The 22,146-nt window shown below is 43.6% G+C and overlaps 1 protein-coding gene across 1 annotated transcript in view; it reads left to right on the top strand.

The window, feature by feature from the left end:
- Positions 1-22,146, top strand: part of adamtsl5 (ADAMTS like 5) — a 34,516-nt gene that overhangs the window by 5,618 nt on the left and 6,752 nt on the right. The window contains exons 3-8 of the mRNA XM_084340925.1: positions 7,043-7,118; positions 12,877-13,046; positions 13,589-13,649; positions 14,274-14,379; positions 14,589-14,716; positions 18,255-18,378. Of these exons, the coding sequence (XP_084197051.1) occupies positions 7,043-7,118; positions 12,877-13,046; positions 13,589-13,649; positions 14,274-14,379; positions 14,589-14,716; positions 18,255-18,378 (665 nt within the window). The remainder of the gene's footprint in view (positions 1-7,042; positions 7,119-12,876; positions 13,047-13,588; positions 13,650-14,273; positions 14,380-14,588; positions 14,717-18,254; positions 18,379-22,146) is intronic.

The raw sequence follows: 22,146 nt of genomic DNA, 5'->3' as shown, positions 1-22,146 counted from the left end.
CCAAGATCTCAGTCAATGAATATACTGTGGACCCTACAAACTTCTGGTACAGATTCAGAACCAGGACGTTTTTTACACTCTTTTGTTAATTTCTCTGGGAATAATGGAGACAAATTCAGGTGGCTGGTATCTATCAGTGAGGATAACAGGCTGCAGACTCTACATCTGGTGAGCTTCGATTACGGTTAAGCAGTTATCTGTGTTTTAAAGTCTAGAGTGATACATGTTGATAATGTTTGATATTGGATTAGGCCCGATTGAGCTGAAGGGCACTGTTGGGCCTTGGCGGAAGGTTTTTCTAGTTTTCTGAAGATTCAACTAAATGAAATGCATGTCCATTCAAGCCTTCAGGTGTTTAAACTTACCTCCAGCGAGTAAACCAATCACAGATTTCTCCCCTAACGCCAGAATACAAAACCTACCGAGGTCCAGATGTTGAAACCGAGGCCACAGCTGCTGAATTTATTCATACTGACGAATACAAAACCCAGGAATGGGAGCAAAGAGCAACAAGGGATTGAAGTCAGTAGCACACTGATTCTTCTCAATGGGATTTGGACATGTCACAGTCGGAAAAGGCTACAGGTTAAAATTAAATGAATTATGTCTGAATTCCATTCAGCTGCTTCGGTTCCAGGATCCCGGTGTTCGTCATGCTGGCTCACTCAGACCCGTGGTTATTGTAATTAATTACACCTGTACTTTTCCTACGATGACAAATCAAAATATCTGCAGTTGAAAGACCGACTGTTGCTGTGGCTGTGGACTGTAATTGTTCTTCAGGGAGGGTATCAACTTTTGACAAGCGAGAAACGGACCGTAATGTTCTGCCCCGGCGACAACCTTTTGTACTGAACAGGTTCACTTCTGCTCTACCTTTTGTCTGAGTGTCTACACCCCGGAGCGATTCCAGCCGGTATTCCAGTCAAAGATTTATTAACCACATAAACTCTTATAATACAAAACCTGCAGTCCCACAGCTGTCAAACAGAAGGTTAACACATGGTGAGGGCTGAAAAAGCACCATCTCCCTCATGTCATGTTCCTCTTCGACATCCTGATCATCCGAGTGCTGGTTCTGGGTCACGTTTGAACCAGGTACTGAACATGAAAACAATGAAGTCAGGCAGTGATCGTACTGACGGACAAGGTTCAGTCAGATAAGAGTTTACTGCTCCGTGTTTGTGTCTCTCTGCACGAACCCGACGAAAAGCCTCGTCTTTTACTGTTTGAAAGGATTAGGGCTGCGGTTGTTACGCAGTTACCGTCTTCCTGCGTCTGTCAGCAGGATGTTTTTTAAAAACCTCGTGCAAGAATTTCCATGAGATTTGATGAATGTGTCGGCTTCGCGCCAAGGAACAATTGATTTGGTCTTGGTGGAGATCCAGATCTGGGATTTCTGCCTCTGGAACCATTAATGTTTTTAAACTGTAATTATGAGGCTGATGGAGGCAAATAAAAAACTCCCAATCCTGCGGGTACATTCACGGCTAGGTGTGAAGCAGTGCTGGAATGTATCTAAGTACATGTACTTAAAGGGTAACTCCACCAATTTTACACATTCAGGTGCGTTTTCAGGTCTTGGGAAGTACCACTAGATATGTGAAGAAAGCAGTGTAAAGCTGTTTGTGGCTCCAGAGGAAGCTGCAGCTAATCTGATAAATTGCCTCTACTGATGTCGCTGAGTGGCTAAGTTGCATTGTGGGTAATGTAGGCGCCAGGTTCAGCCAGTTAAAAAGAAGCAGGAGGAGATTTTTCTCTAGATCATTTCATTGTTGACATCATATTTTGTGGTGTTGACGCTGGAAACACGACCACTTTTGTCCACAGGGGCCTCCAAAATCGACAAAAGATAAAGTTCCTTGTAGCAGCTTGAAGAAGAAGATCTGAATACTAAAGAAATGTTCACTGTGGTTCATTGTTGCCTGGTGGAAGACGTGATTCCCCTCAGTCGTGTTTTTCGACAGAACTCAAAGTTTTGTTTTATGCTCATTGTTTGTCGCGTTTGATTTGTTTTATTTCTCATCTCTGCCCGTTTCTGATGTTATTAGACCATGACTGTAGATGACCTGAGAGGCTTCAGTCAAAGTGGCTGTGAAAAGATAATCTCATAATCCCTGAGGTATGACGGTGTACCAAGTTTGTTCTCCCTGTCGTGGAAGGAGCGAGTTGAGTGCAGCGAAGCGAAGGGGACGGGACCGCGGTTGAGCAAGAGGCAGAGTCTAGACATTTTGGCAACAACAAAACCAACATCACGATACCAACGCCTGTCTTTCAGTCAGTGATTCACCGCGATCCTCTCTGGGTGTTCTGTCCGAACATACAATAGTGTTTCATTTCTTTTTTCCTAAATGTTTTACTACGTCTTCAGCAGCTGCCGAGGCACAAAGACCCTCCGCTTGTGTTCAAAGAGGCTCTTTTGGTTAATGCATGCTGACCTACGCCTCCGAGCGCTCGATTGTTGCTGCCTCATTCATAGTCAATACAGATCCAGGGGTCAGAGCTGACCGCAGAGCCCTCACACTGAACATCTGTTAAAGGTTGTGTCAATTCATTCAGCAGCGTGCTCCATATAACCATCAGACCCTCCACCAGGCTCTCCCCAAACGCTGGGTGGGTCACAGCTAAATCTCTGGCGGGGTCAAAGGTTAAGACCGGCCCCCGGTTGGAAGACGTATTGCTTTTCCAAACTTGGTGGGTGTGCAGACAATTGTAAAAAGGACGCCTGTGGGTCACCATACAGAAACACTCAGACCCTCGCTAAGAAGCTGAAGGAGCGCAGATCTTCAGTCAGGTGTCTCCTGTGTTGACATGACTCACACCTTCCCGGAGGTCGAAGAACACATTCTCACCTGCAGCGCACTTCAACCGGAGCGCGATAATGGCTTCAGTGTAATCGAATGATAACAGCGTGGAGCCGTTGTTTATTTGTGCAGGGTGGGACTGTGAGCGCTACCTGTCTGTCAGGGTGTGTTCAAGCAAAGGTTTGCGAGTTCAGTCGTTACAGAGGAATTATCAGCGAGGGGTGCGGAGAGTTCAGCCTCTCTGAGCTCTGCTGGATGGAGGTTTGTTTTCCATCTGACTCTCTTCATGTGGGCAGATCGCACTTTGTTCACGTGTCAAGTGGGATTTTGGTGGTGATCTTCATATTGGACTCTCATCAAGAGGGTTTCTCGAGCATGAGAAAGTGTTTGTTAGGGCTGCGACTAGGGATTATTTTCAAGGTCGATTAATCTGCCAATCGTTTTCTCAACAAGTTGATAAAAATGTACGAAAATAATATTTCCATTTTTCCATATTAAGGAGATTAATTTGATTGTTGGTAACTAATTGATTTATCGTTACAGCTGCAGTGTTTATCCACGGCAAAGCTACAAAACCCTAAAAAATCACCTTACTAAAAATAAATAGATCCAAGTCTGCCTCAGAATACACAGTGATAGGAGTTCACTGGATACATGTGCAAAAATAAAAAAGACTTTAAAAAAAACATTAACGTCTCTGGATCAAAAAGTTATTTACCTTACTGATTAACATACAGATTATTATTGTTACTTTGTATTTTCAGTATGTAAACTTCTGTGTGGAGGGACAGACACGAGGAAGAGTCCATGAAAATACGAAAATATATGAATAGTGAAAAATTACGTCTCTAGATATCTTGTTTTCTCAATCCAAAATCCAAAGATAGTCGGTTTACCTCGATAGACAACTAAGAAAACCAGAAATTATTCCCATTTGAGAAGCTAATATAAGAGGATTTCTAGCAATGATTAATCTATTGGTTGCCAACTATAAAATGTATTGTTTACTTTTTTGATTATCGATAAATACGTTTGAGTAATTCTTTAAGAAAAAAAGTCACAATTCTCTGATTCCAGCTTCTTAAATGTGAATATTTTCTGGTTTCTTTCCTCCTCTGTGACAGTAAACTGAATATCTTTGGGTTTGAGGACAAAACAAGACATTTGAGGACGATATCTTGGACATTTTTTGGACCAACTTACAGTTTCATTAAGAAAACAATCAACAGATTAATCAACAATGAAAATAACCGTCACATGTAGCCCGATGATGAACTAATCGATTATCTGGATGTTAAAGTTTCGCTTCATTTTAACTAAACTCTGTAAACTGTTTTACAAGCTACCCGGCTGTAACTAACATGCAACAGTTCATTGTTTCACCTCTACAGGATGTTTGAGTTGTGACGAGCTGCTGCGTCACTCAGAGGAGAAAAGATGAACGGAGCTGAAACACTACAGATATATTTTCCGGGGGGTCGGCTGAGATGAAAGCTCGTCTGATCATCTCATCGTGTGTTTGATGATAAGAGCAGCTCGGTGTTAATTGTGTCGGGTGGGGCCGGTGCTCTCTCCCCCTCCTCGGTCATCGGAGCGACTAATGTCAGTCAAAATAAACAACTAGTCTCGTATTGATTAAAGCCATTTCCCTCTCCCTGCCCCGGAGCTATTCACTAATGTGCTGCTATAGTCTTAATGAGAGCAGGAGGAGGCGGACTGACCCCTGCTCACCTCTGTGAGGGCCCCTGCAGGGAGGGGGGGCCAGGCCGTCAGTGACCGGAGCTGCTGTCTTTTCATGTTCAAACCCTGAAGCCAGACATCAAGAAGTGAAACTGAGAGAAACGGCTTCGTCTATGTGGGTTACGTTAGTCGGACTGCACCGGATGTCATTTTGTACGGTGTATTTGAAGCTTCTATTGAGGTGTTCATGAGGCTTTGAATGTCAGTCATCAGATTTTTTGACATCATCACCCTGAAAAACAGCCTCAGTTTTAATAACGTGATGTTTCGTTGTTGTGGTTATATAAATGTAGTTTATGGTGCTGTTTGGTCGCTTCTCGAGGCGGATTGCTTCCACCTCATAGATGAAAGTGGGTTCCTCTGTGTGCTTTAACAGTTTGACCACAGTGAAAATGTTTTTTTAAGGCTTGATGCAAGTAAATATGGATTGAAACAGAGTATTTTTTTAATTAGGTGAAAACATCTACAGTATCTTTTTTCAACAAATCTTGACTCTTGGACTTCATAAGGCTCTGGAGTTACAGGAAACGCAGCCAGATATTATAATACTAATGATATTAGTGTAGCCTCATCTTTTTCTTTTGCTTTAGCCTCATCTAAAAACTTGGTGTAGGTGGATAAACTTTCTGGGCCACTGTCAAGAATAATCAGCCCTGTTGATTCTGTGTCGTCTCGTGACGTGCCGTGTTGAAACCGTAGAAATAATCAACATATTTATTTGAATTTAGTAGACAAGTGTGTCAGGACGATGTGATGCGGGCTGAACCCGACTCAGGATTTAGTCAGTGGACCCGGGTTTGGCTGTTCAATAAAAAACATTAAACTATTCTTTGTCTTCTTTTTAGTCAGTACGTTTTACCTGCAGTCTCAGGATCACCTTTTAACGCCTTTCTTCGTCATCTGTGATGTAAAAACATCAGATTTCCACACAGTCAGAGACAGTTAAAGTGTGCATCAGCTATAAAACCCCAGCAGACACGGAGCTTCTCTCCTGTCAGCTGTTGATAGCGCTGTCAGAGCTGGGCCGAAGGCAAGAAAAGCACATGGTTAGGTTTCAGAAACACGATGTTATTTATGTAACTTCAGTTATGCACGTATGAACTTTTGTTACGTTATGTACGTACGTGATGTCAAAAAAAACACAGGAAAAAGGAAAAACACACTCTGGTAATAATGTCGTCCACATCTGAAAACAGTCAGGAAATATGTGTCATTGATTTGAAGTTGAGGAGGTCAAACTTGCAAACACAATGGCCCTTCTGTCACGAAGCTGAGATGTGGGAAATAAAATAAAGTCTGAGTGAAAATGGTCGTTATGAAGCCTGTTGCCTCTTTCGGTCAGCGTGACCTTCCTCGTTCCACTGATATAAATTCCCCCATGTAAGGCCAAGACGGGAGCTGAAGGGAAGGGCTTGCTCAGCCAAGTGTGAGGGAGATGTGTATCGTTTAATTGGACAGGGCAACTACTGACCTGGGACCAAGCCAACAGCCAACTCCAAAAGCTCTGGACCAGCTCTGTGTTTACGGTCCAGGGAGAGATAAGAGAGAAAAATAACAGCCCGAGAGAGATAGATGACAGACGGACTGGAGGCTGACGGACTGAGACGTGGGAGAGAAGGTCAGGGCAAAGGAAACAGAGAAGATTGAGTTGTTCTTCGTTCAACCTGTCGTACAGACTTTTCCTCGCAGTGTATTAATGAAGATGACACCTCCCGTCACACAACAGACTCGTTAAAGATGACACACCGTCAGTAGAGCAGTGCCAGGAAGCAGTCAAAGAGAGGGGCTTTCCAAGAATCGCTAGCACTTCTCAGAAACGAGCGCTCGACCTTTGATGAGTCAGAGGAAGAAAAAGACGGAGAATCCGCGTCTTACCGCTGCCTCCAGGTAAAGGAGGAGGTGAGGCGGATCGTAGAGCAAACACAAAGCACCTCCGTTGAGGTCTCACCTGGCGGCACCTCAGAGGTGGCTCGCTGTGTTGGTACGACACTGCTTTTATTGCTGCTGAGCTCTTATTCAGATTATTGGTGACCTGAAAAGGCTTCATGTACACTCAGCAGCTGATTCTGTTTTTTTAGCATCTTTCATGCAGCAGAGGTCAACAGTGTGACCGGGCTGGATGATGGGAGTTGGGGTTCAGTCAGGCAGCTGTGTGGGAGTTAATAAGACACTGCTGTGGGTGGGGGAGCTGGGCAGGGGGAATTAATGATACTTGCTGGATGGGGGGGCATTCCTGACCTTGGCTCCTGCCCACAGGGGATCGCAGTTGTGTGGCAGCTTATTTGTGGATATTATCAATGACCTAAAGACCTCGGCTGTTTGAAGTGTCAGTCGTGTCTTTTTCTTTCGGTTTCCTCTCACTCCTTTCTTTCTCTTCTCGAAACGCCTCTGCTGTAACAACTTCTACATCTTTGTGCGTTCCCGTGTTTAATCCATGTAAAACAGCGAGGGTGTTGTCACCGACCGACTGACATGCTCGTTTCTCTCCCTGTCCCCAGGAAGCTGACTCTGTGCCAGGCCCTGACCTTTGTCCTGCTGCTGGTCGCTCCCGTCTGCCTGTCGTCGCCACAGAGTGTAAGTCTGACCACCACACATCAACACAAGTCGCTGCGTGGCCTCGACAGAAATGCCTCTGCTGGGTGTCAGCACTTCTCACTATGTTGAGCCTGGATTGATTGTCAACTTCAACTCCTTCAGATGATATAACCCGACACTGAGTTTAAATGCACATTATGTCATTTCCGCCACTAGAGGTCTCTCAATTGTCCCTTTTAGTTAGAAAATGCGCCATATTTGCAGCCAGGTAAAGGCTGCAATCTGCAGGCTTGTCTATGTGAAACGGAGGTGTAATTTTCCTCCTTTTCAAAAAAGCCGCCACTGGGGTAGGCGTAAACATGTGACGTGATGTGAAGCACGAAGTTGGGCGTGAACAGTGACGTACAACATACGCGTTGGAAGAATATTCAGCCCCGTGAGACCAGTGTCAGTTTCAAAATTCAAAGGTGACATCTTCAAATGTGTTTTGGTCGACCAAAAGTCCAAAATTAGTTATTTTAATGTGGGACACCTCTTTCACAATACACATCCTCTGATCCATTGCTGTTATGAGATTATAAACTGAATAACATTGAATTGATTAAAGTTTAATCAAGCCTTAATGAGTCTGAATGTCTTTACTAGATATATTTGAATTCTCATGTAGGTCGTTAAGGAGTTCAGTCGTACACAATAAGTCCGTCGGCAGCCACAATGTCAACCTTTGTGTTGTGTTGTGTAAATATACGAAGCTAATTGCTGGATGACAGTGTTTCAACAAGCGCGCCACGCTGAATCTACACACAGGTCTTTGTAGTTCAAACCTGTCAGGGCTCAAGGCTGTTTCCCACAGCCTCCCCCTCCAGCTTCTTCCTGCCTTTCTGTCTTCTTTTTCTTACATTTGACAGAGTTAATTGTTGTGATTAAGCCAATTTGTTCAGAGGAAAAAACCAGCTCTCAGGTTCCAAGGAGGAAAATTCAGCTAATTTAGATAATAAACCAATCACGGCCCGTCAGATGTGAGCGGGTCAGCCGGTCGCTGAGGTCTGGGAGCGTTCTGATTGGATTGTTTTTGCAGCATGTTATTCTGTCTTGAAAATGTTCCCGTAAGGTCTTTCCACGCTCTGATTGCTGCTGCACCACCTTTTTCTGCTGCAGCGTCCATCTTTCATCACTGTTTGTCTTGTTGTCAGGCAGACGCCCCCCCCCCCCCCCCCCCCCAAAAAAAACCTTCCCCCCAGGCCCGGCTGGAATAACCCGACAGAGACAGAGATAGGTCCGACGTGGCCCGCTCCGTCACATCAAACACAGGAATGTAGTGACGGGTCAACACACTCACCATCAGTTTCTCAAGTTTAGTTGTTGGGGAAATACAGTAAACCAGCATCACACTGGTGACATTTAAACAGAAGTAATGACACTGTGGGGAAAACAAAGTCGTGACACTTTAAAAGAGTTGTTTTAGATTACGGAAACGGTTTCTGCATTGAGTCATCACCACAGCTGCACTGGCAGCGTCTCTGTTGTCGACAAAACAAGACGAACAGGCCAAATGGTTGGATGGATTTTCTCCTTTTGAGAGTGATGTGAACACAATGGCTGTCAAGCGTGCACACATTTTCTTTTACTATTAGTCACTTTTCCCTGCTCTCATGGGATCACTCGGTCTAATTGATACATTTTGGTCAGCTGTCTCGTAGCCTGAGCAGTTGCATGGTCAGATTTGCCTCATGGCTGCTGTCAAAAAACTGGATGTTACTTGAGTCCTATTTTACATGTTGAGGCTGCTGTGATATGAAACGTCTGGGTGACTTTAGTTATACCTGCAGGTAGATTTGGTTTGCAGTGGAAGGAGACAAAGCAGCTGACTTAAAAAACATGATAAAAGTTCTCAAGGATGTCTAAAAACAACAAGACCTTTGCCATATATATTGTTGAGCTGTGTCCTTACATGATCTCCAAAGTTTCCAACAATGTTCAAACCAGAGAAATCCAAAGGTTTGTGCAACAATATTCAATATTTTATCGAACCGTTCAATACGCCCTGTTAGGTTCAATACACAAAGGCAAACAAATACAATGCAATACAGTACAATACAATACTACAATAATGTTTGCTGTTTAACTTGATTGGATACTGCATATGTTTTTTTATGGAAGGCAATTAAGATAAGTGTTGAATCTTTATAAATAAGATTTGTGGTTTGACTATATCTGCTTTTAATTATTTTTACATGCAATATTGCCTTTGCTAAGTAATCAAATGATCAGATCTGATAAAACAAGGGAGTCAGGTGTTGTTCCTCATTTATTTTCAGTGAAATCTTATCTAGTTTCTGTCCTTTAAAGGAAGATTTCATCACCACGACACCAAAGAAAAAGATAAAATTGATGCCATAAAAGCTCGATAGAATGATGTCATCATGCTTTTGTCAGTGAAAGGAAACGGGACAGTTTCCTGTAACGAAACAATAACTGATCTTCACTGCAGACCAGACTCCGTACTGTCCGCATCTTCCAGACATCTGCGTGCTTTTCTATGTTACTTGTTGCTCTTGTTATTTGAAGAATGGCGAAAAAGTAACACTGTCTGTTTTCTATTGTTGAGGATGCAGCCATCTTGTTTGAGTTCTATTGGAATTTTTACTGGACTGAACCGCTCGTTTCTCCACGCAAGTAGTGGACGTGTGGACGGTCAGTCGATCTGTTATTGTTGTTTCGCTGGTGCACAAATGGACAAGATGAAGATTGTGTTGTTATCAAGTTATTGTCAAAGGCACCTGATAATGTGAATATTTGGATTATGGGTGGAAAATGTAGTTTTCACCTGCTGATCTCTTGTTGCCTTTAAGGTGGAAAGTTTGTCTGTGTCTCTGGGAGAACTGGTCGGATGGGACAGTCGGTCCTTCTTTACTGTATGCAGTTTGCTTTTCAAACACAAGAGCAGATTTTTTTTTTTTTCTGCTCATGTGAAGGAAGAGGAGGGCGGGGGGGACTGCAGTGTAAAGGTCAAAGGTCACTTTCATTAATCTAGAATGCCGGCCGACCCCATCTCCAACTGTTATCAACGCTAATTTGGCCGGTGGTAACACTAATGAGGGCGACCTCAGGTGACCCTGCCATGGAAAATGATGCAGAGTCATAGCACAGGTCGCTCTCAGCTGTGTGTGTGTGTGTCTGTGTGTGTGTGTGTGTGTGTGTGTGTGTGTGTGTGTGTGTGTGTGTGTGTGTGTGTGTGTGTGTGTGTGTGTGTGTGTGTGTGTGTGTGTGTGTGTGTGTGTGTGTGTGTGTGTGTGTCTCACAAATTCTACTCTACGAGTCGTAAAGTCACAGAGCCTCAGTTGGCCTCAGCTGGGTTTTTTTCTCTCGCTGTACAGAAACATAAATGTTCAGCTGCAGACGAACACTTGAAGTTTTATCACACAGATTTATGGATATCAGCAATCAAATAACAGTGTTTCCATGGAGACATTACACAGGAGGGTTGGCAACTTTCCATATAATACATGTTTTCATTAAACTTTCAGAGGGCTTTGCAGTAATAATTTTAGAAATGATTAATTTGATGTTTCATCAACAGTCGGCTCTTTGGTTTGTTGAAGAACGAGTAGTTCAGGGTAGACGGGAAGTTTAGTTATTAATTGAAATAAATAGATCGATGTCACTGATCCTTAAACAAGTGGCACTGATAACCTCTGCAGCGACAGGGGGACGGGGGGACACAACCCCTCCATCAGTGGCACATGATGTAGGTACAGTACCTGTGCAGGAAATGCAAAAATTCTCTGGATCCAGATTTTCAAATGTGAAGATTTGCTGCTAAAATTCGACTGTTTGGATTCAAAGAGAAACTCTTAATTTGACAGAGAAAACATATTATTAGATAGATGGAAAAATAATTGAGAGATTAGTGGAAAAAAAACATTTGTTTGAGTACAATTAATGACATGACAGAGACATCCTTCTTCACCACACACCATGAGATCTGATTACACACCGGAGAATCCTGCTGCATGCGTTTGCATATTAATGAGGAAAGTGGCGGGAAACGAGGACGAGAGCTTTAAGTTGTGTTTTTCTTCTTCACGTCCGTCACGAGTGTCGATTCTCGTCTTGCACGGCAGATACTCCGCATGACTTTGACGTCCTGACAGACAGGTAGTGTGTGTAAAGAGTTAAACGTGTGTGAGAGCCAGCTCCTGTATGAGAAACCGGTGGGAACGCTGCCAGTTTCAGTCCTCCTCCAGGGCGAACACTCTGGAATGTGTTTGAGGAGCGCCATTGAGATTTTTCTAATCACTTTTATTGTTTGGCTCTGACGATCCCGATCCACCAGGCTCACAAGGTTTTTTTCTTTGAATAGATTTATCCGCCTGCCGGGTTCTTGCCTATAAATAACGTGGGTTTCTCAGGTGTCACACAAAACTACCGCCAACACTCTTGTTACTTTTCACAAATGATATCCCATCAACACTGGTCCCTCTGTTTTCCTCGTGTACACAAACACACATGCAGGGAATGTGAGCTGCTGACAGTTTCCACCTGACAGCTTTGAACATGCAGGCCGACGCTGCAGGCCGACGCTGCAGAGCGACGCTGCAGGCCGACGCTGCAGAGCGACGCTGCAGAGCGACGCTGCAGGGCGATCAGAGAGCAGAGAGTCGTGTTGTCCCTGCAGATTTCAGTTTTCGTTGTCTTGAGCTCGACGCTGCGACACCACAGACACCGTTATACAAGTTTTTACTGATCAGTTATTGTATTCAGGATTGATAAAACGTTATGTGAAAAGTAACTACACTGTAAAATCTGACAATCAAACCAATTACCTCAAGATTACCAAATTAAGTAGACTAATGATCATAAATTGTTATAACTTTTTAGCTTTCAGAACTCAGATTTAATAGTCTTCTTGGTAATTCTCAGGTAATCGGTTTCTTGACTTTTTAAGTGAAGTCAACTTTTAAAATTGACATTGTAGTAGCACCTTCCTACCTCCAGCCCCCGTTATCGGACCACGCCCATCTTTGAACTCACCCTTTAATTTGATCTCACCTACACACCTGTAAAGTTTCATGACTGCATCTTGTCTGGCTGTTTATAGTGATTATTATAATTTCAGCCAGCAGACAAGGTGAAAACAAAACCAGCAGCACTAGAGTGATACAGTGACCTGCAAAAAATGTAGGACAGGGCCGTAAAATGGGGGGTGATTGGCCCGTTTTCTGACTTTCTACCTCCCTAGCTTCGGGCCCCTTGCTGGAACCACAGCCATTGTACACACTATCACCGAGGGTTGGGCGATGTCTGCCAAACTGGCATATGATGATGTCTATAGTAAATGAGCAAAAAGAAAAATAAAGGACAGCACTCCCATTAAACTGTTTATTCTTGATTCATGCCACACGGACATTTCCTTCTTCAGCGTGTGCTTCTCGCAAATTCACAATATGTGCTACGTTGTTGAGATTTTGTTTGTATGAGACGCTGCGTGGTCCTGGGCTCTCCTTGAAAAGGATACAGCTCCCCCTATTGGGATATATCTGATGTGCAGTTTTGGGGAACATAATTAGCACACCTGTGAAGTTTGACTGTGAATTTGCCAGAAACACATGCTGAGGATCAACTTATGTTGATTCTCTGCTCAGGACTCCATCTTTACATTAAGGTTCAAAATATCATACTCAACAGTGAAGTGAAGTGTCTGTGTGTGTCCTCTCAGCTTACATTTCTTTGTGTTACTTTGTAAAAATGTGTTAAACGCCGGTTTTATAGTCTCTCTCTGTCATTTGTGTTTCAGTCCTGGGTTTCTGCGTGGGGTCCCTCCGCTGAGTCCTCAGTGGGGCGTCCGGCACGTGTTCGCCGGCAGCTGCACTTCAGGAACGAGTGGGCGACGTGGAGCGGCTGGTCCGTCTGCTCACGTAGCTGTGGGGGCGGAGCCTCAGTGAGGACGCGCACCTGCATCACCAGGTAGATACCAGCTGTGACCTGCAGGGTGACACAGCTCAGTATATGTGGAAGGAAAACTTAGATATATTTTAGGGTTGGATAGAAAAACTTACTTATAACAATGCGTTTGCTTGATCGGTGACTCGTGTATTTTTAGTATTATATTTTACAAATATATTGGATCAGCATTCAGTTGTTTTGCTAACACATTTTAAATATTATTTGAATATAAGAAGTTGCCAATAAAATATACTTTATGCATTTCGAGATCGATTTAAGGCTTCATCATTTCCAACACAAAAACAGTTCAGATGTTTTTGAACCAGTGTTTGCTCAGATTTTCTGCGTCCGTGCACTCAGATGTTTTGTTTCCTTCCTTCCCTTTGTGTTTCCTGATCAGACTCTATTGTGATGTTAAACCACATTTACATTTATTCATTTTGTTCATAGCGACGTCCAAACAAATCTCAAACAGTACTTGAATAATCTTGAATAATACTGATTAGGTAAATAAACCTGCTGTGTCTGATATACTCGATGAGTCTCTACTTTCTGTGTGGCAGGAACCCAGTGGGTGGACCATGTGCAGGAGATCCCAGACAGTACAAGATCTGCAACACCAAGGTCAGTTCAGCACAAAGACTTTCAGGCTGCATGAAACCGACTTTTGATGCAAACACTTTAGAACAATGGATGACGTTTGCTCTTGAAGTTGCCCATATACACTGTAGGTGTGTTCAGGGCAGGTGTAGCAGCCGAGGGCTTTCAGGGCGTGACCTGGAATTTCACTGACATATTAACTCGTGTCCTCACTCCACTGCTCCGCTCTGAACTCAGGGATTTAACATCCTGCGGTCGCAGTCAGGTATCAGACCTGCTTTTGTGTCGGGTTGTGGGTGTGTGGGTGTGTTTGGAAAGTCACTGTAGCCCGTATTGATTAAAGGAAAAACACACAGATGTGCTGCAGCGTGTTTAAGCGTGTTTGATGTATGTGCAGTTTGTACGGAGTGATTAGCTCTCGGATGAATGGACATAAATCCTGAACTCGAGTGTGACATACGAGGACTCATCACGAGGTTATTATTTCATTTTGGGGTTAAGATTAGAGGGATGACAGGGTTATGGTTTGGGTTAGAGTCGGGGTGAGGCAGGAAGTTGTTATAGTTGAGTTTAAGGTGAAATGAAAGCAATGTTCTCACTGTGTGTGTGTGTGTGTGTGTGTGTGTGTGTGTGTGTGTGTGTGTGCAGGAGTGTCCCCCCAGCTCGGAGGACTTCAGAGAGATGCAGTGTGCTGCCTTCAATGACAGACCGTTAGTGGCTGGACAGTCCTTCAGATGGACCACCTTTCACGGAGGTCAGTGAGATAATTCAGGGGATGAGATACACCCTCATCTTTAAAGGAACAGTTCACCCAAAAATTTTAATTCAGACATCATCTCCTCATTTTTCCTCCTCACCTCCTCCATGTTTCTGTTCCTCCGCCTCCCTCCCTGTCATTTTGCCTTGTCTTTTTACTCCCATGATAAACTAATGCGCCACTGACTGAACATCTTACCTGCGCAGGCTCGAACCCCTGTGAGCTGAGCTGCCTGGCTTTGGGTCACAACTTCTACTACAACTTTGGCCGTGTGCTCGACGGGACAGCCTGCGACAAGGAGCCCGGAGCGGTGTGTGTCAACGGACGCTGCCTGGTGAGTGGCAACAATACTGTGTGTGTGTGTGTTGGTGTTTTCTCTGCATACTGTATTCATGCATTTGATACTCAGTTAAAGCTGCATTTATTGATTTTTGGCCACTAGAGGGCGAAAGATCTTCACAGCACACAGTCCTGACATATTACCACATGTCGTGGTTCATGTGATATAATCATTTTCCTATTCGCTCGTCCACCTGACACAGTTTGAGTCGTGTTGTAGTCTAATTAATAAATATAAGTCCGATATTTACTCTCATTTTAGCTCTTTTTGGTCTCAAACAACTCATGAGGAAAATATCTGTCTCTTTAGCTGCTAAATGCTTTATTATTTCCATTATGTTCTGAGTTCGACAGGTACGAAGGGACAGGGTCTTCATGGTGCATTCAGGTGCACCTTGTAAACTCACAAATGTATTTGCGAATGGCCACAGAGGTTAAATTTTTTCATAACTAATTACTGAAATTGTACCCAATATGTGTACATTTTGGCAGGTAAAAACTGTGCTTGTCTGGCAGATCTTTTTCATCTTTCATCATCATCAAATGAAGCTTCTGCTTGATGTTTCCTCCCAAAATGCATTTTTGAGCTCTAGTTCACCCCTCTTGCAAATGTTTGGATGTACACAGGCTTGTATCTTTGACTTTTTAATCAATGAACCAAATGTAGTTGTTCTTCTGTTCTACCAGAGCCGAAAGAGTTTCATGTCCATCGTCAGTAAGACTTCAAACTGCTCCCACAGTCAGTCTCCTAACATCGTCTAAGAGACAATGAGCAGGACTTTCTACTTCCAGAACCAGGATGCCTGAAATAACTCCTCTGACTCTGACTGAGCCGAAGTCTCTCGCCCTCTCCTCTCTTCATTCCCACCCTGTTGTGGTGTAAGTGATGTTGACCACTCTGACTGGAGCTCTCTGGAGAAGTGAACTCCATGCTGCGCGTTAGGGCCAGAGTGCACTCATCAGTGTGGACTGCAGCCTTCAGTTAGCATTACAGCTGTGCTCAGCACACAGTCCAGAGTCCTGCTCCCACATCCAGCCTGTCCCCTGCTCACCCCTCTCACCCTCACACAGATGGGGATGGTTGGAAGTGAACTTGTGTCCCGCGGGTCCTGCAGCACATGCAGCTTAATAACATACATACGTAATACTCAGCAGAGACACATCTGCTACATGAGGGGACACTCATAGGCAGGGTTATTTTTACACCACTGACAAAGGATTAACGTGTGTCTGTGTTTACATATGTCTACATATAATGTGTGTGTGTGTGCATGCTAACGTCTGGCGTGTGGTGTAAATAAGTAGATTTATGGACCTCTGACTCGGCCGGCCGAGGTCAGAACAGCACAGGGCCTGAAACAGGAAGCAGATGCAGCCTGCAGCTGGTGTGGAGGGCTGCGGGTCAGATACTGAGATCAGACTGCAGAACACATGGCTGGTGTGTGTGTGTGTGTGTGTGTGTGTGTGTGTGTGTGTGTGTGTGTGTGTGTGTGTGTGTGTGTGTGTGTGTGTGTGTGTGTGTGTGTGTGTGTGTGTGTGTGTGTGTAGATGCATTCTGCTGTGTTTTTTTTTTTGCTGCTGTTAAATGAGAGTTTGTTCAATTAGAGCAATTATCTTATTATCTAATTACAATTTCTGACAATCCATAAAACTGTTGATGTCTATCAGAAGTAATCGGAACCAAATGGATGTCTTCAAAGTATTTGTTCTGTTTTTCAGCCAACAGTCCAAAGTGTCATGGTTTCTGTTCGGTTCACAAGCGAGAGCAGAGCTGCATCCAAATCACATATTTCCTCCTTTTTACTTTCAGTACGTCCTGCAGCTGCTCTTTAGGTGGGACATACTACTTCGTCATAACATTGCTTTGAGCCTTTAACTTTGAGCCTCTTGCTCCTACATTGTACATACATACATACATTTTTGAATTAAAAAGGAAAAGCATACGATTTGGAAGGCAGCTAATGATCTGTCATCGGTCTGTTGCTGATGTGACGTATCCACTGAGCAGAGGCTTGTGGGACAGAATAACCAGGAACAGCTTTTATACTGCACAATGCAACCGGATGCAGTGGGACATCCTCTTTAGCATTCGACGTGTATTAGGACAGTGGTTCCCAAGCTTTTTCTGCAGGTGTATATAACTATTTATGTAAGGTATTTTCTAGTTTGCTGGCTGTTGCTTCATCAGTCAAAGTGACTCTGTGGTGCACAACAGTTTTTCTTTTTTCTAAAGAAATCAACAGGAAAATTTCACATCTATCCACCCAATTAATTTTAAGATTTTTTTTTACTAAAAACCAAAGATGTCAACTTCACGGTGGCTCTAGAGGAAAAGCAAGTGACCGATGAAGTCATTAGGATTCCTCATCTGGAGAACTGTGACTTGACTAGTGTAGATTATCTTGTATTTGGAAGGGATCATCACAACTAGTGTTGTACAGTAATGATACCTTGTAAAATATCAATATTTGATACCTTGTTCGATACCAGGGGAAAAAATTTGACAGCATGAGGGCCACAAAATTAAAATTCTCTTTATATTTTAAACAAAAACTTTATAAATGTTCGGACTTGATCACAAAATCAAATGGCACAAAGTATCAGGGTAAAGACAAGTATAAGAACAAGTAGACCAGTCTGGAAAGTTCAGAAAATGACATCACTTTATTTTAATGCAGCCTTTAAAACCAAGACAACACTCGTGCCATATCCTGACTAAGATAACATATAGTCTCATATCACGATAACGACATAATATCTTTATACTGATCAGCTCGAGAGATCAGCTGCTCCAAACCAACTAGAGCTGATCATTAAACCCTGAATGTTACATTAACCTGGATGACTTTGCTCTCATGCTCCAGTGTTTCCTGGTGTTTTGTGGGACCACGGTCGCTCCCTCCGTGGGGCCCTCGTGCACTCTGCCACTCTGTCACCGAGGTTTCATTTCCTGTTGTGCACACACAGATGCTTGGAGTGTTTTTGTGTTTTAAGGGGCTCGGGGGGCTGATTATAGGTCCCCTAGATTGCTGCTCTCTTGCCTGGGAACCTCCCCCTTGATTGGTTTGCTCTGCAGAGCGGGAGATGAAGGCCGGAGAAGAAAGCGGCTCACTGTAATCTATCCTGCAACGAGCTTCTCCACACACCATAAACCATCCAGCTCATCCTCCGTGCTCTTTGCTTTGGCATTTTAACGTTTACAGAGACAACTCTCCGACCAATCCTCCTCTCCCGAGGCCCGGAGTCGCTCTTTTTCTCCCAAAGTAAATGTTTGTGTGACAGAGAAAATGACAGGGAGAAGCAAATAAGAGAAGGAGACGGAGCGGGTTGAGTTGAGTTACGGTTCGAAGGTTCAAGGTGGCCGTGCAGCACAGACAAAACAAAAGGAAAAGCTTAGAAGTTGCCAGGGCTCTGCACAGAAAATGTGTGAAGTCTGAGTGCTGCGTATCAACACGCTGGCAGAGAAAGAGACGTCCGACCAGATCAAACTGTTGTTTCCTAAATATTTGTCTGTATCTTCTTGTGACATACAGAAACCCGGCTGTGACTCCATCTTGGGTTCAAAGCAGCAGGAGGACGCCTGCATGGTGTGTGGAGGACAAAACAACACCTGTCTGCACCACAAGAGTGTGTACCAGAGCAACAATCTGGAGGCAGGTAGGATACACACACACAAACACACACACACACACACACACACACACACACTCATCACATTATCTCCACGAGGAATCAATTGCAGCAGCTCCGGACCAGCACGATCCGGACGATATTTCCAGGCACTCTTTGTGGTTTTCCCTCCCAAGTGTTATTAGTCAATCAAGTTTAGTCAAGAGGTTATTGTTCTCTGACAAAGTGAACATTAACCATGGTAACGGCTTTGCCCAAACAAAACCTGCTGGCTGCCTTCCAGGAAGAAATTCAGCGAACAACAGGTCCTCCAAAATTACAGTCGTTAAGATTTCAAGGAGGAGGAGGAGGAGGAGGAGGAGGAGGAGGAAGCACACAGAGCGCCTCAGACTCCAAGTCAAGGCCCCAAATGACACTCTGGCTCAAAGCCACCCAAACATTTTTTTTTTAACCTGCGGTGGTATCTGCAGTTCAGAGGCTGACATAGGATCTGACTGTTCACATTAAACGTGCAGCAGGAAGCTCAACTTCTACAGGGTTTTATTTGGTTTGTCTGTATAAAAAGGAATTTGACAACAGGTTACCAAAAACACAGTCGAGTCAACAACAAGCTGCCTCTGAGCACACGCAGCTCCCAGCCTGCTTTGAAATGTGTAAAACAAAAGAACATTTGAAATGAGGTGTTAGTGTTCAGACAGTAGAGGCAAGCATCCAGAGAATAACACATGAACATGCAAATGTCTGAAACGAGACACTGCTCTGACTGCATTTACTAGAAACAGTCAGTGAAGACACATTAAAACAAATGGTTCTACATTTGAATTTTCTGGGAGGGGCTCTGCTCTCAAACTTTGAAAACCTCTGCAGCGGTATAATAATGTTAAATTATCTTCATCTTCACTCCACTAGAAACATGTTTACTTGAATCTTATTCTGTCTGTTGGATTCGAGAGATCATGTGATGATGAGATATATCACAAATCCATCTTGCCGGGCATCAAGCTGTACGCTTACTATACTGTCCCGAACACACAGATGTTGAACCAGTCAGTGTCCTTTGAGGAGCTACTGGCATGGTTAGCATCAGTTTTATCACGACTGGAGAGTTTAGTTAATTTAAAGAAGAAGACTATTTTTTCGATGGATAGACGTCCAATCACCTGCCAAGTCTGTTTTTAAAGTGCCTGCCCTGAAGTTTTCTAAACCTCTAGCGGTTCGCTTCCAGATCTGGCACGTCAGGTTATAACTCTGTAGAGGTTTGCCAAAACCTGGAGAATGAAAGTGATGCAGTGGTGTTAACTCTGCGACTCTGTGTTTTCTTTTTGAGCATTAATGAGAAGATCATTATTAACTGCTGCTTGGCATAAAGTCACGTAGCCTAAATTGTCTGAGTTGTAGGCTGCTTATTGACGCAGTGTTTGTCACAGCATCAAATGAGAGGTGCAGTTGTGGAGACTCTCCATTTATGTAAAAATCCTATAACCTGCTGGTCATAATTGAGAAGATCATTATTGTAGTTAATGGGATCCCTGTTTGTAAAGCTCCTTTCCTCCAAGACAGATACAAACAGAACCAGAAGTGCTGCTTGGCATGAAGTGAAGCAAATACTAAAAAAGTTGTAGGTTGATTGTTCAGGCCATGTTTGCCAATCAGCATGCTACTTGTGAGCTTGTAAAGTGTTGAAATACACGCAGCATCAAGTGAGAAGTTTCAGAAACGATCTGTGAACTCTTCATGTTTGTAAAATCCCACAAATCAGCACCATTATGTCGTGGGTCAACTCTCTAGAGACTGAAACCAAACCAAAGTTAAATCAGGCAGGCAAGGGATTCTGTGCAGAAACCTCAAACTTCTCAACATTATATATAAACAACTCTAAAACACTGGTCTGTCATTGTTGGTCTTTGGTATCTAACAGTCAGCACAGTAAATAATCACTGGCTGTGATGAAGAGCGTGATGGACCGAGATGGAACAATGTTGTCAGTGATGTAAAGGGGAAGGAGAATTGAATTATGTGGGATCAACGCAGGACAAAAATGTCATTTAGATCCTGTTTTCTCTTTACTGAGAACTGAATCAGATGATGAGAATCAACATGGACGCACACACACGAACAGAAAGTGCCTGACACCTCTGGCGTGCGACTTGGCTCGGGACTCGTCTCTGTAACAGTGGCTTCCTCACACAGAGCAGAGTGCCGGCCATAATGGCTCAGACTGAGCCAGAAGGAAAACAGGCTGATAATGGCCGCTTTGTTTGGGCGACTCGACAGCCCTGGGAGGTTTTTCTCTCCTCCTGCAGCTGCGTTTCCCAACGGAGGGAAGACTGATGGAGGGCGGCCGCGAAAGAGTCGCTCCTCACAAGATCAGATGCCGACGGCCTTGAGCTTCACCGCGGCCTGTCTGTGACTTTGACACTTCCTCAGTCACATCTTCGTACGGCTAATGAAGCCTGTGCATAGTTTCCCTCTGAAACGGGTAAACAGGGGCAACCAAAGTGAGACGCTCTTCAGAGGTTGTAATAAATGGAGTTCATCCTGCGGCTGCTTTTTATTCGGGAGCAGCGGGGGAACTATTGAGCTGTCCCGGCCTCTTTTTGTTTTGGCTCAGAGGTGAAATATCTCTCTGTAATGAATGGCTCTGACTTCAGCTCATTCATAAATTGTCTCCGTGCTCGTAAACCCATCCTGTAAACCATTAATCACAGTTAATCATTAGTGACATCATAGATCTTGATTGTTTGATAATGGCAGATCATCTTTGCAGCTGCGTCGTGATACGAGACACAACCTGCCAGGGTTGTCAGATCCTTTTCGAAAGAACATAATTATCTGATTACTAATCCAGATTATTTGTGAGTTATTGATTGCCTATCGGTTACTGATTGCTGAAAGATGATTCAGTGTGCTATCCAAAGATTAACCTTGAATATGAAGTCATGGTACAAACTGAAGTCAAACTGCAGCAGTGGTGCTGTAAAACGTTAAGCGACGTGCAGCTGTTGTCGGAGTGTATCCACAACTCTTCAAAGGTCATTCATTGACGCATGTGAATCTTTTAATGGATTTATTATTCAATGAATATCTGAGATGTTCTGCAGATTGTCGTCTGATAAGATGACCTATTTACGCCTGAATAGGTCAGCTCTAAAACTCAAATAGTTCTTGCATTTAAAATGTTTCTGAAGATGTCACAATGAGCTTCTTTATAAACAATCTTCTCTCTGTTTGGGTCAAGAAATGTCACATAAGGACACTGACACACTTTCCTTTAAATATGTGTTTATGCAAAAAGCAACAGTGACTTTAAGTCATGAAGAGAAACTCAGAGAGCGTGTCGCTACTGTTTCTGCTGTGATGTTGATCAACACAGTAACAAACTGACACCATAACTACACAGTCTGTAATTACAGTACATGCAAAACATGTGGACACCGGCCGCCGATTAGGAAAATGAATCATCATCATTATAGAGGTGTCGGACATGAGGAACACGAGAGAGTATAATCAAGGAAATACAAATCTTAAAATGTCACTTTTAAAGTGGAGCTCCTGTGATTTATTATTATATTAGACAGACTTTAAATTCATTACACAATAGCTCTTCTCACACACAGACGATGCAACGAAGGCTCGCCATCTTAACCCTGAAAACCCCAGAGTCAAACCTGGAGTTACCTCGCTAACCACAAATCCTGCTTCATGGTCTCGACTTGCCTCTGCAGGTTGAACCCAGACTTATCTCTGCAATGAAACAGACACTCCTCTGTGATTTTGTGTAACTAACTTTTAATG

The sequence above is a fragment of the Pagrus pagrus genome, assembly GCF_965226575.1.
Source record: "Pagrus pagrus genome assembly, chromosome: 1".
NCBI classification, from domain to species: domain Eukaryota; kingdom Metazoa; phylum Chordata; class Actinopteri; order Spariformes; family Sparidae; genus Pagrus; species Pagrus pagrus.
This window is presented reverse-complemented; position numbering and strand designations above follow the sequence as displayed.